Source organism: Lagenorhynchus albirostris, chromosome 16, assembly GCF_949774975.1.
Source record: "Lagenorhynchus albirostris chromosome 16, mLagAlb1.1, whole genome shotgun sequence".
Classification (NCBI taxonomy): domain Eukaryota; kingdom Metazoa; phylum Chordata; class Mammalia; order Artiodactyla; family Delphinidae; genus Lagenorhynchus; species Lagenorhynchus albirostris.
This window is the reverse complement of record NC_083110.1, coordinates 6,698,269-6,713,255: the sequence shown is the minus strand read 5'-3', so window position 1 is coordinate 6,713,255 and position 14,987 is coordinate 6,698,269. Positions and strand designations below refer to the sequence as shown.

General features: G+C 38.8%; 1 protein-coding gene across 1 annotated transcript in view; it reads left to right on the top strand.

Moving 5' to 3' along the window:
- LYST (lysosomal trafficking regulator) overlaps positions 1-14,987 on the top strand; it is a 177,325-nt gene that overhangs the window by 77,996 nt on the left and 84,342 nt on the right. The window contains exons 19-25 of the mRNA XM_060126030.1: positions 264-413; positions 4,237-4,374; positions 5,158-5,356; positions 7,539-7,670; positions 10,123-10,750; positions 11,697-11,874; positions 13,672-13,841. Coding sequence (XP_059982013.1) covers positions 264-413; positions 4,237-4,374; positions 5,158-5,356; positions 7,539-7,670; positions 10,123-10,750; positions 11,697-11,874; positions 13,672-13,841 — 1,595 coding nt within the window. The remainder of the gene's footprint in view (positions 1-263; positions 414-4,236; positions 4,375-5,157; positions 5,357-7,538; positions 7,671-10,122; positions 10,751-11,696; positions 11,875-13,671; positions 13,842-14,987) is intronic.

The window sequence follows — 14,987 nt, the reverse complement described above, 5'->3', positions numbered from 1 at the left end:
ATTTAAAAAATAGGATGTGGTTTCTTTTACCCCATATTTGAAACTGAATAGTCATTTATAAATATTTGAAATTTGGGGGGTTTCTCATTACTTGAATTGTTTTACAGAACAATTTAAAGATACTTGGTGAAATGTTGAGTTATTCAGTAGTTTTCCTTTGAATTTAATGTTATGACTGCTAAGATTGAAAGCTTAATATTTCTGTTGAATTTTTGGATTAACTGACTGTTGATGCATCCTGTATTAATGTTATTTTTCCACAGACCCTTCTTGAAGGTTGCTGTGATGAAGATATTATTCATATCAATGAGAATGGAGAATTTAAGTTGGATGCCGAGTCTAATGCTATAATCCAGGATGTTAAACTGCTAGAGGAGCTATTGCTAGACTGGAGGATATGGAATAAAGCAGAGGCATGTACTATTTTTGTGGTAAAAAAACCCTTGTGAATTTACCCTCAACAATGTTTACGTGTACAGGACAGTGTTAACTGTATACGCTTTGTTGTATGGCACTTGTCTAGAACTTTCTCATCTCGTTTGACTGAAACTCCACCCATCGGACAACAACTCCCCATTTCCCCTGCCCCCAGTCCCTGGCAACCACCATCTTACATTCTGTTTCTATGAGTCTGATTACATTAGATACTTAATACAAGTGGAATCATTCAGTGTTTGTCTTTTTGTGATTGGCTTATTTGACTTTGCATTATGTCCTCAAGGTTCATCTGTGTTGTAGCATATGACAAGATTTTTTTCTTTTTTAAGACGGAATAATATCCCATTGTATGTGTATTCCACATTTTCTTTATCTGTTCATCTGTCATGCACACTTAGCTTGCTTCCACATGTTGGCCATTGTGAACTATGTTGCAGTGAACATGGATGTGCAGAGGTCTCTCTGAGGTCCTGTTTTCAATTATTTTAGATATGTATGCAGAAGTGAGATTGTTGAATCATATGGTAGTTCTATTTTTAACTTCTTGAGGAACCTCCATACTATTTTCCGTAAGAGAAGCACCATTTTACAATCCTACCAACAATGTGCAAGTGATCCAATTTTTTTACATTCTCACCAAACAATTGTTATTTTTTGATAGTGCCTTTTCTATAGGGTATGAGGTAATAGCTTGTTGTGGTTTTGATTTGCATTTATTTTCCTGATGATTAGTGATGATGAGCATCTTTTCATCTACTTATTGGCCCTTTGTATATCTTCTTTGAAGAGATGTCCATTCAAGTCCTTTGACCATATTTTAACTGGGTTATTTGATTTTTTGTTAATGAGTGATAGGAGTTCTTTATATATTCTGCATATTAATCCTTATCTCACTTATGGTTTGCAAGTATTTTCTCCCATTCTGTAGGTTGCCTTTTCACTCTGTTGATTGTTTCCTTTGGTGCAATAAAAGGCATTTACTTTTAAGTATTCATCCAATCATTCTTTTGGAGAATAGAACAAATTTACCACTTCATTGTAATGTTAATTGTAGATGGAAATCTGGAGATTAATTTCTGTGCAAGGTTTTAGACAGCCATGGATAATGCTGATCTGGAGGGTCAGGATCAGAGCTTGCGCTGCTGGTAGTAGCTAGAGCAGTACTTGGCTGGAGAACATTTGAGTCAATTGGAGACTTGCATTTACCATAAACTCTGAAAGGGGTCCTGCTAAGAGTGTGGAGAGTAGAGTCAAGGAGAGGGAAATAGACACACTTCTGAGTAAGGGAGCCATGTTACCCAGAAGTCATAGAGCTGTATCAGTATACAGGGCAAGTCTATGAAGCCTTGGCTTCATGATAGGCATAAGCTAAGGAACATGCTTTGATCTTAGGTCTAGGCAAAGCATCTCAACAGCTGGGTGGATCAGGTAGTCTTCACAAGGACCCAGCCAGGGAATGAATATAGGGCTGTTTCCTTTCTGCCCTAGTTATAAGCATAGTCTTCATGGTATGGCTCATAGAGCCTCCTTAGTTCTAGTGTAGACTGTAGATTGTCCAGAGTTATTTAGCGTGTAACAACAGTATCATCAGACGTAATTAAAGACCAGTTCAAAGTGTGTACCTTTAGAATTTTTAAAAATTTGGTTACTTCCAAATTTGGCAACAGCCCCCCCCCAGATTTACTCACTATCAATAATGAGTTAGGAAGCTGAAGGAAACACTTCTAATCTGTCATTAACAAAAACAAGTTTTGACCAAACGTGCTAGAGGAAAGACAGAATTATTTTTCTGTTCTTCCTATATAAAATTATATTACAAAATTATTGTTATTTGAAGAAGCAGTCAAAGAATATGCTCCTGCAAAACACAGGGGGAAAGTACTACAGAGCTGTGTCAGGCAGCTAACTGTTGCTTTTTCTGGATTTTATGGTATTGTCAGTTTTTAAAACTTTCTATTTTGTTGTGATTTCTCATTCTGAATACTCACTTTCAGAATTTAAAAAATCCATATATATATATATGTATATATACACACACATATATATATGTATAAAAATACACTTAATGTTTCAGGGAGAGAAAGCAAATGAACATAGTGATAGTAAATACAAACAAGTTGGATCAAAGGCAGTATAAATATAAACATGTAATAAAGAAATAGCTCAATCGTAGATTGGAAGATCAAATCTTAACTAAAAATTGGACAGCTATTTTAGTATTTCAAAAGAGGATGCTAACTTGAGCATTAAAAAACAGTGTGATTGGGCTTCCCTGGTGGCGCAGTGGTTGAGAGTCCACCTGCCGATGCAGGGGACGTGGGTTCGTGCCCCGGGCTGGGAAGATCCCACATGCCGCAGAGCGGCTGGGCCCGTGAGCCATGGCCGCTGAGCCTGCGCGTCCGGAGCCTGTGCTCCGCAACGGGAGAGGCCACAACAGTGAGAGGCCCGCATACCGCAAAACAACCACAGCAACAACAACAACAACAAAAAACCACAGTGTGATTAAAAAACAAAACATTTTCTGTTGAATTCAAAAGTGATATACACAAATACTTCTATGGGTTTGAAATAAGATTTTCTTTCCTAATTATTTTTTTAGCTGAGTTGTTTTGTTTTTGTTGCTGGTTGTCTGTTTGCTTTGGCACTGCTCTATTTTAGTACTATTTTTCAGGCCTGAATCAAGTTTTCATACTTGGCCTGCCTCGTCTTCCAGTTTTCATATATCTTTTTCTCTCAGGGCACCTTGGCCCTGTCTTATAAAGAGAGAGGCCTTTGTTAGAATAGTGTGATTAAGTCTATCAATTCCTTGGCCTTTTCATTATTCATTTCCATCGATAATGGCAGGAAAAACAGCAAGACCTGCAACCCAAGGCGGTTAATTTTGCTTTTTGTTAATGACTTTGTTGAAAGGTTATTTGGGCTAATAAAATGAGGTGAAGATTATCTTTCAGTAGTAGTTATCTATATAAGATTCCTTTTTCTCTGTTACTGTGGATAATTTAAGATTGGTTCGGTATGGGAGAAGCATTTTAAAGCACCTCAAAAGGATGCTAACTACTGTTTGAAACTGCACACTTAGTAATTGTGCAGATAATTCTATTATTTGGACTTAAAAGTAAATTAATCCAAAATGCAGAATTTCTACATTGTCTAACTTTTTTCAATTTAGTACATCTTGTTCTAAAATTCTTTGATTAAATGCTGCATACAGAAATTAGCATTGAAATCGGTACATTTTTAATAATGCTCTTTGAAACTAAATTATTTGTAAATAGTTAATATTGATAATGTGTTTCATGTGTTTCTTTTTCTTTTTATAAATTTATTTATTTTTGGCTGTGTTGGGTCTTCGTTGCTGTGCGCGGGCTTTCTCTAGTTGCGGCGAGCGGGGGCTACTCTTCCTTGCGGTGCGTGTCCTTCTCATTGCGGTGGCTTCTCTTGTTGCGGAGCAGGGGCTCTAGGCACACGGGCCTCAGTAGTTGTGGCACGCAGGCTCAGTAGTTGTGGCTCATGGGCTCTAGAGCACAGGCTCAGTCGTTGTGGCACACAGGCTTAGCTGCTCCGTGGCATGTGGGATCTTCCCGGACCAGGGATCGAACCCATGTCCCCTGCATTGGCAGGCGAATTCTCAACCACTGTGCCACCAGGGAAGCCCTAAGATTTACTTTTTCAGACAAATTTAATCTTTGACCCTGAATACATACACAGTGTTAAACTGATGTATTGCATGTCTTCTAAAAAGCATGCAGCATGTTTTTCAGTAACTCTGTGCTAATCGGTATGTGTTTCTTTTCTCAGCAAGGTGTTTGGGAAACTCTGCTGGCAGCCCTAGAAATCCTCCTCAGAGCGGATCACCAGCAGCAGATGTTTAATATTAAGCAGTTACTGAAAGCTCGAGTGGTGCATCACTTTCTACTGACTTGCCAGGTTTTGCAGGTACTTTTCATGTAACTTTACTTCTGGAGATATTTTCTGTGATGATTTCTGTTTAATGACTCAACGCTATGGACTCAGATTTTTGAGGGACTTTCAGTGAGGTTATTTTCTGTCTGCCCTACTCTCCAGGATCCCTTCTTTCAGCTGATAGTATCGGAGTTTTTTAACCCCAGCCTCTTGTAGCTTGACCTTTCCTAACTCAGTTACAAAAGAGCAACTGCTAAATTCCAGAAATATTTCTTTATGTTGGGGTAAAATAATAATTTTGTAGTCTCTCGGACATCAACAGTAGTGATATTTTAACTTGTTTCATATTTCTTAAATAACAAGTACCAGTATGTGTTGGATGCACTAGTCTGACATGTTTTCTATGTGGTTTAAGTTAGCCGTATAACCACTTCGGGCCTCCGTATTCTAGAAATGATGGATAAAACCTCTCAGAGCTGTTGTGAGAAATAACTTTGTAGGCTGGAACATAGTGTATTCATGTAATCAGTTTTGTCTATCAAAAAATTTCCCTTCTGAACCCATAGTAGTAGTAGTAGTAGTGATAAGAGTACTAATAGTAGCTAACATTTATATGGGGACATTGATTTTAATGAACTTTAATAACAGGGTTGCTTGAATTGAGAAATAGCAACTCAATTGTATGGTAAATACGGTCAGTCTGGAGTAGTAAACCAACACAGTTCTATCTTAAACAGAATTATCTTGCTTCAGTGAGAAATGTGAGTTAAGTTGACAGTTCTCTTTAAATCTAAAGAGAGTGTTTATGTTTTTCAGGAACACAAAGAGGGTCAGCTTACATCCATGCCCCGAGAGGTTTGTCGGTCATTTGTGAAGATTATAGCAGAAGTCCTTGGGTCTCCTCCCGATCTGGAATTATTGGCAGCTGTCTTCAGTTTCCTTTTAGCAGCTCACCCTCCTACCAATACTTACGTTTGCCATAACCCTGCAGGCTTCTACTTTTCTTTGCACATAGGTAGGTATGATCATTTTTGTTAGGTCTTGGCTGTTTCCACTTTTGTTTCTTCCTTCCCGCTTGATTTGTGTTTGTTTGATATATATTGAATGGCCTCTGTGCTAGAAATTAATCACACACTGGGATTGGGACAGGGGCAGAGGGCCATAAAATGAACCAGACATAGTCTCTGCCTTCAGAGGGCTTAAATGCCAAGAGGCAAGGGGAGATATAGATGCTGAAATAATTATAATAAGAAACAATATCTGGTAAGTACATAAGAGATACAAAAGAAGAACTAATTAGATTTCAGAAGAGTTAGGGTTTCATTGGACAGGTATGGAGAGAGATTTAATAGATTAATATCTGCCATGGGATTGCAGAATTTAAGTAAAATTTAATGGGTAGATTGGAGAATTAGCATTCCAGGTGAAGAGAATGACTTAAAGGAGGAAAAATAGAAAGAGAAAATAAAGAATAATGAATTTTACCTAATATAGGGGATTTATAAAGGAGTAGTGAGAAATAATACCATAAATATAGTTTGGGACCATCATTTATTCCACCCCACCCAAGCTCATATTAAACGAGTCCTTGAATGTAAGATCAGAGAATTTGAACTTGTATTCTAGTTGGGGGTAATTGAAGGATTTTGTTTTGTTGTGTTTGTTTTGAGCCAAGGAATACGATGTAAGTAAATTATTACAGTAAAATTCAGTATAGAGAAACCACCAGCGTAGAAGTGAGTTGAAGCTCTGGGAACAGATGAGACCACTGAAGAAAAGTGTGGAGAGAGAGAGAAGGAAAAAGGAAGCTAAGGATGGAACTGTTGGTGATATTACTATTCAGAGGGTGGAACAAGAAAGAGTAATCTCAGCGTAAAAGAAAGATAGAAGAATCAGAGTTTTAAAAGAACTAGGAAAAGGTGATGTGGTAAGAAAGCAAGCAAGAGTATATCTGTGAGAAAGCTAGATAGTAAATTTAGAGAGGGAAACTGGTTGTCCAACAGCCATTTTAAACAATATAATAAGTGAATAAAATGATTCCGCCGCAGTAAAAATCCAAGTGAAATTATACAGCATGACTCTGTGTTAGGTTCAGCTAACATTTAGTGAATAAAGCAATGCCAAGATTCTGGTAGCAACTAAAATGTGGTCACCTCCCTTAAGGAGTTTACAGTCTAGTAGAGGGGAGAGAGACATAAACAGGTAAGTATACCATGTGGAAAGCACAGCGGTGTCAGTATTTCATTTTGGGTAGCATAGAGCATGGCGAGGGGATATTTCCCGGAGGTGGTGATGCCTGCTCTGAGTCTTAAAGGCTGAGTAGGAGTTGAAGGGAGAGGAGATTCTTGTAGCGGTAAGGAGGCAGCAGAAAGCCACTGGGAGGTTTTAAGCAGAGATTAGCATTTCATAGAGAGAAGGCTGGTAGCTATGAGGATTTGGGGGTGACCAGAGGTCCATCACGGATACCATTTAGAAGTCCAAGGTAATAGTCCAGGTGAGGGGGATTAGAGCCTGCCTTATAGCGCTATGCTAGGGATGAGAAGAGTTCCAGAAACAGAAATAAAGTCAACGGAACCTGGAGACTGACTTGACACGGGTAAAGGAAAGGTTGTGGTCAAGGGTGGCTCCTGGATCCTGCGTGGGAAATAGGTGCTTCCACCAAAGGAACCAGAGGACAACACAGGAGGGAATTTAGGGCAGAAGGATGACTCAGATTTAGATTTGTTGCATTTGCGGTGCATTTAAAAAACCAAGCAGTTGAATTTAGAAGTATGAAGCTCAAAAAGGAAGATTAAACTGGAGGTATCAACTTTGGAGTCATATTGGGGCTGTGTAAAAATAGAGAAGACACAGCCTTTCCCTCAAGGAATGAATTGATGAACAGTCTCCTTGGAGAGATCATATTAGCATATAAAAAGTGAACAGTTAGCTGCTAAACTATAGGAATAACTATAAGTACCGTTAGAATTCAAAGAAAATAGAAGTTAATGTGGCTAGTAATAGTCAACAGAAGAATCTAGAGTAAGAAGTTGTAGAGTGTCCTCACGTATCAAATGGGCATTATTATAAAGGATGCCGTTTTTTCTCTTTGCTTTGAACATCTTTTTGTAAACGTTTGTATTTAATGACTTGCTTTTAAAGTTATATTTTTGTTTTATCCTTCTTTAAAATTGTCTGAAAACTTTTTTTGATCCTAGATGGCAAGATCTTTCAGGAGAAAGTGCAGTCAATCATGTGCCTGAGGCATTCTAGCAGTGGAGGGAAGTCTGTTACTAGCCCTGGATTTATGGTAATAAGCCCATGTGGTTTTACTGCTTCGCCATCTGAAGGTAAACAGACAAACGAAAACAATGCTGAAAGTATGACCCTTCTGTATTTAGTTCTGCATATTAATAGATAAATAAATTGTACGTGTTTTAGCAGCATAATACAACCTGATATTCAGGATAAATAAATGGAAGGCTAAACTTAAAAATAATAGAATATGTTTAAGGAATCCATTTCACTACTTTCTGATATCCGTAACTCACACTCAGTATAACAAGTGCCTCTCAGGAGAACTTAGGGAGTGGATGAGGCTCATGCCCTCTTGCTCTGGAATTCTCTCTCCCCTTCTGTCATAGTCATATGTCTTTCATTAAGCTTCTGATTTATTTCCCCATTTTCTTCAAAAGCTATGTTAGGCTTACTGTCTCCTTTCCACCTGAACTCGTTCTAGACAACTTCACTTGCCATGTGAGTGGCCGTCCGTACTCCAGCCTTGACCCTGGGGACCGTCATCCCCTTTACTTTATCTACCAGTCTGCTTGCATCTGTCTTAGACACCATCGAAGAACGCTTCCCACCCATAGACCTCCCGTCTCCCACTCTCTATGACAACTTCCTATCCTTCTGGTTTCTTTATCATCCTCCCAAGTTCCCTCTGCCTGTTTTCCCCTTCCAGCCTAGATCCCATCAGCCAATAATTTTATTTCTTCATTTTCCTTGTCCTCTTGGCCTTTTAGCACGCTTGACCTGAAAAAGTCGAACCTTTCCTCAATCTGACCATCCTCACGCTGCTTAGAATTCCTGCCATTAAAAGGGTCTGTGGCATAGTTGGCCTTTTAATGCTGCCCTATAATTTTTCTGTATATTCAGAATTAGTTGCCTCTTCTATCTCCATAGCAAGTATATTCAAGTCTTTAAGCTAACAGTACTTTTCTCTCTTCCTAGCTTGTTCTTAACAGACAACCTCATCTCTATTTTTATAAAGAAAAAATAGGTACATGTCTCCTGGTTGTGAACTGACTGTATGTCTTTTCCTTTCCTGACTGCCATCCTCTCCCAGACTGAGACATTCCTTCTCCCAGACTGTTAGTCCCACCTACTCTTGTCTCCAGCTCCAATACAAATCATTAAATAGGCTGGTAAGATAGAGACATGGATAGATAGAACACAGTATCTGGGTATTAACCTCCAGTTTTCCTTCTCTCGCAAAGTGTTTCAGTTATTCTCTAGCACGTTTTATGGCCTTTTATTATAATATTTTAAGGCTATGTTTTAATTAGTTTTATTTGGAATTTCATAGGAAGTGTCATTTTTTAAATCATTGTGCATCACTCTGAAACATTTTCTAGTACAATCATGCCCCTATTTTTTCCAGGTCGTTTGAACAGTCTCTTTTGGCAACCTTATTCCTCCAGCCAAAACCCAGAAATAACTAGGAAAAACTTCTGAGCTATGGAGCTGTTTTATTGCCACAAAGCCTGAGCTCTGAGCAGTTCATTCAGTGCTTGTTTACTTTATATCAGTGCTTCTCAAGTTTTAGCTTGCTGAAAAATCACCTGGAGAGCTGGTTAAAATGTACATCCCTGGGCCCCTGCCTCACACGTTCTGATTCAGTAGATCTGGGGTGGAGCCTGAGAATGTGCATTTCGAACAGTCACACAGTGGTGCTTGATCCCCATGCTCCTGGCCCACAGACCATACCTTGAGTAGCATCCACTTATATCCCATGCACTAAGGATGAGAGTGATTTTTCTGGTCTCCTCCTACACAGAATATAAGAAGCAGAAAATTCGAGAGCTATGGCAAGAAGAGAAAAAACTGTTTCTTCTCAGTAATAGCAGCAAAAAGTGACTACAGAAAGGGAGGAGTGAGAGAACAGTCTAGGGACATTGAGCCTAGTAATAACACCAAGTACAACTATCACTAACATTTATTGAGCACCTATTATATGGCAGGCACTATGCTAGGTGCATCATGGATATGATCTCAATCCTTAAAGCAGCCTTGCAAAGTAGATGTTCTGAACCCTCATTTTACATTTGCAGAAGTGAACACTCATCTCATTAAATGATTTACCTAAGCCACCTAACTAGTTGAACTATTGCTTGAATCCTGTTATATCTCGTTGCAAAGCCCACACTCTTTCCACTGTATCAAAGTGCATCCTAGTGACTGCTAGCCTGAGGTACATTGAGTTTCACTTAATTCACTTAATTTCACTTCAGTAGCACCATTAATCCTAATAACTTTGAATCACTCAGGCAATATTGTATTTTGTTAAGGAGACAGGTAAAGATATGTATTTTGGGAAAATTTTAATAAAAAGTAGTTAAAAGAAAAATAGTTTTAACCTTAAGAATTTTTAAGCATTAGTTACTATGATCGTTAGCCTGTATGGATTCTTTAATATCACTAGATAAATGGGTATTGCTCTGGTTGGGACCGATAGTGCAGAAAAGAAGTGGGCCCGCTCATAAGATTTTTCAATACTGTTTTTGTGTCTACTCTCACCAGGAAACAATTCCTCCAGTACTGTTCCACAGCAGATGACTGCCAGCATGTTACGTTCTAGAAGCCTACCAGCATTTCCTACTTCTTCACCTCAAGTACAACCACGAAAATTGACTGGAAGTTTGGGTTGTAGTATTGACAAGTTACAAAGCGTTGTAGATAATGATGTTGCTTCCCAACCAGAGAAATGGAGCCCTCGGGGGAGTTCCGAGACGCTGAAGAAAGGCAAAGCAGATGCTTTTGTCAGTAGCTGTGAGTCTGCAAAAACGGTTTGTGAAATGGAAGCTGTCCTTTCAGCCCATGCCTCTGTCAGTGGTGTCCCAAAAGGAACATCGGGACTTCCAGCGGTCAAAGTAGATCAGAAGGAGGTGGGAACAGAACCCAGATCAGACGATGACAGTCTTGGGGATGAGTTCTGCCCACGCCGACCTGATTACCTGAAGGGACTGGCCTCGTTCCAGCGAAGCCACAGCACTATTGCAAGCCTTGGGCTAGCTTTTCCCTCACAGAATGGCTCTGCAGCTGTCGGCCGGTGGCCAAGTCTTGTTGACAGGAACACCGAAGACTGGGAAAACTTTGCCTTTTCTCTCCGTTATGAGCCAAACCACAACCGAACTACAAGTGCTCACAGGTAGTCACATGTTTTTGTATGCCAAACCCCTCCCCGCTTTTTTTTTTTTTACTGTTCTTTGAAGAATTTCTGTACTTGTAGAAATGTCTTTATTATGGGATCTCTTATAACATATATATTAATAACAAACAAAGGTACCTTTCTCCTTATTTTAATACTAGGTGATATTGAATTCCATATTTAACCAAAGGATAAACCATAAATTGTTCCTGAAGAAAAAATTATCTTATGGTTTATTTAATTCCATATGGTTATTAGAGAAAAACTCTTCAGTTTAGGGAAATTATACGGTTTATTATCGTTCCCAAGAGCATCTCAATTAGCACCGTCAGTGAAACTTTCTACAGGATGATGGAAACGTTCACCTGTGCTGTCCACTGCAGGAGACACATAACGCACTTGAAATGTGGCCAGTGCAGCTGAGCAACTGGATTTTTAGTTTAATTTTTAATAGTTTAAATAGCACAAGTGGTTATTGGAAATCACAGATGTAGAATAAACTAGTGTTTAATAGATGATATACCCCCAAAAAACCGGTGATTAAAAAGTGATGGCAGGGCTTCCCTGGTGGCGCAGTGGTTGGGAGTCCGCCTGCCGATGCGGGGGACGCGGGTTTGTGCCCCGGTCCGGGAGGATCCCACGTGCCACGGAGCGGCTGGGCCCGTGAGCCATGGCCGCTGAGCCTGCGCGTCCGGAGCCTGTGCCATGCAACGGGAGAGGCCACGGCAGTGAGAGGCCCGCGTACTGCAAAAAAAAAAAAAAAAAAAAAAAAAGTGATGGCAAATTTGTTAATCAGAGTTAAATCAGGAAACATTTTTTAAACCTTATGCACTTTTGTTTCACATGTGAAAATTATTACTATTCATCACACTTCGTAAGGTAATCATGAGGCACTACTTTCCTCCCTGATCTTGTTTTGGTAAGACTTTCTGGGTCTCTGTTTTAGTGTAACTGAAGACTGTTTGGTACCTGTATGTTGTGGGTTGTATGAACTCTTAAGCGGAGTTCTTCTCATCCTGCCTGATGTTATGCTGGAAGATGTGATGGACAGGCTCATTCAAGCAGATACGCTGTTGGTCCTTGTTAACCACCCATCACCTGCTGTACAACAAGGAGTTATTAAAGTAAGGGCAAATGCTAAATACGTTGTTTTCATTTGGAACGATAGACATATGCATAATTTAAAATTTGAACGTACATATTCAAGTAGACCTGAAGCTTTCTTTTATTCTTAGGCATAATGAGCTGATGTGGTTTGTTACTTCTTACCTCTATTTTTCTCTGTCTTATCATCCAACTTTAAGCCCTCCTCCATATATTGATTCATATCAGTATGTTTTTTTAAGTCTTCTACTTACAAGGAACACACAGGTCATTGGAAGTCTCTCCTGCAGTGTAGTATCGTTAATTCTTAGACACTTACTTCAGGTTTTAGCTCAGATGTCACCTTCTCAAAGAGGCCTTTCCTGTTCACCTTTCAAACCAGCTTCTGTCTAGCCCTGCTCCTCACTTGTTCTATGTCTAGCATCCTAGGTGTGTCTTGTAAGTACCTTTTTAATTTGTTTGTGTATTTGGTTTTTTTTAACCTCCCATACTGAAATATAAGTCCTGTGAGGGTAGGCATCTTGTGTCTAATATATAAAAGGTCCTAAGTACATCGTTGAAAGAATAAATATTTGATATGAATGGTTCCCATTAGGAGACAACCCAATATTGAAATGGTCTTTAAAGATTCTCATTTTCTTAGTTTGATGTGGGATATTGTTAAATCAATTGCAACCCACTATTTACTTAGCTTCCATTTCATGTGTAAAACACTGGGCTAGCTGCTATGTGGGATATAAAGGGGAATAAGCCTCTGCATTTAGGAGTTTATAGGCCAGTGGGGAAGAGAGACATATACCCAACTAAGTAAAATGTCAGGACTTTTGTGATGAGTGCTTCAGTGGTAGTATCAATAAAGAAGAATGGGAGCACAGGAAAAGCAAATAATTCTGATGCGGGAACCAGGGAAGGATTCATGCAAAAGGCGTAGTTTGTATTATGCTGTAAACTAGAAAGCTTTTTAAGTAGGGCGGTAAAGAGGTGTGTGTTTTGGGAAGAATAGTCTGTCACCACTGTGAGGGAGTCATCGCAAGGGAGAGAGAGGTGGAAGTGTTGTGTTCGCAGGATATCACAGTGGTCCAGGGGAGAGATGATGAGTCCCTGAGCTGGGGAAGTGGAAAGTCAAAGGACAGACAGATTTGAGAGACATTCACTGGAATGGAGGTGAGAGACCTTCATAATTACGTGTGGGAAATCAGGACAAGAAAAGCCAAAAGTGAGATTAGCCTTAAAGTCTCATAGGATGGTGCTACTGTGCTCTAAGATCAGAACCATGGAAGAAGTGAGTTTGGAAGGAAAAATAATTACTTAGATTGTACACAGGTTGCATTTAAGATTCTGGGAAAGGATGGAAGTTTAGGCCTATGCTCAAGGTAAATAAAATGTTAAGAAGTCTAGAAAAATAGAGGTCTGGGATATATATATATACACATATATATATATATTTTCTTTTTTCAGAGAAAGCTTCATACAGTGCTGACTCATTTTTCTTTTTTCAGAATTAGAACTAGGCACAAATATTCTACTTATACTCAGCTAAGGCTGCCAATCTGCTAGGTGTCCATGCTCAGCTAAAAAGCTAGTTTCCCATCACAAAAGTATTAAGATCTCCAAGACAGGGTCATCATTAGCATTCCGTAATAATCAGAACAAAGTTCATTTTCATTTTGCTATGGAGGTGGCATTTTTTTGAGCTTTCTCTGTTCTATACAGATGAAATTAAACAATAACTTACAACTACAAATATAATACACTGTCTGACTTGTATACATTATATAAAATTTTAATATATTGTCTAACTTAATTTTTTTCCTCAGCTATTAGATGCATATTTTAATAGAGCATCTAAGGAACAAAAGGATAAATTTCTGAAGAATCGTGGCTTTTCCTTGCTAGCCAACCAGTTGTATCTTCATCGGGGAACTCAGGAATTATTAGAATGCTTCATTGAAATGTTCTTTGGCCGACATGCTGGCCTTGATGAAGAGTAAGTGGGTTCTTCCCTCCACCAGAATTGGGAATCTTTTGTCTTAAATGTATAATTTGTTAAACTGACTCTTAACAAAATCGCTTGGTCACTCTTAGAAAAAATCTACTAAAAGTCATTTTCCAGGTGAATCAATTTATTATTTTCCATATTATATTCTTTCTAATATAACTTCTTCCTTCGTATTTCATTCATTAGCTAGAAACTAGTAAGTAAGAAAGAAATAAATAAATGCTGCATCAGATGAAAGAAAGTGATAGTTAAGATTTGGTATCCAGTGTTAACCTGAGGTTAACTGAGAAGAAGGTGGCTTCTGTGGTCCCAGCAGCAGATTATAGGAGGGCTCCATAGACAAGCTCCTCACTCCCTCCGAGACCCGGCTTATCTGGGTGAAGAGTCAGTCCCCCACCTGGAATTCTGATTACTGAGCTTTGTCCCTGGTATAATGCTGAAGGATTAGCAAATAAGTACAAAAATTAAAGAATATTTTTCTCCCAAGTCAAAAGTTTGGCAGAAAAGTTAAACTGTTATTTCTGTGTATGACAAAGTAGAGAGAAATGTGTGTCTTGTATTATTATTAAGTGTCTCCTACTTATTTGTAAGTAGACCAATTCAGACCTTGAAGAATTTACTTATTAGATGCAGCAATGACAACAGTACTTTGCATTTGCCTACAGCTTTTGGCTCTTTCAAAGCAATTCTGCATCATCTCATTTGATTCTCACAAAGTCTTGAGAAGAAAGTAGAGCAGATATCACCACACATATTTGACAGATAAAGAAAATGAGGTATAAAACATGTAAATAATTTCCTTCCATCCCAGAGACAAAGAGTATTGGAACAAGAACTCGAGATCCATTCCTTTCACTAGACCTCTTTTTACTAGTTCCCTGAAATACTGTGTAAAATAGTAGTCTTTTTTTTTTCTGCACACTTGTTATATAGATCCCTAGAGCAGGGGATCTTTGGACAACTTAGTGGTTCATGGACAAATTAAAGTGAGTCAATTAAAACCATGAAATTGTATAAATGTTTCCCTTGAATATTTGCCTTGGAACAGACTTCTAGCAACACCTTTTATCTTTTTATTGGAGGTATTTATGATCTAAAAACGGTTAAGAATCCTTGCTTCCCTAATTTATGCTT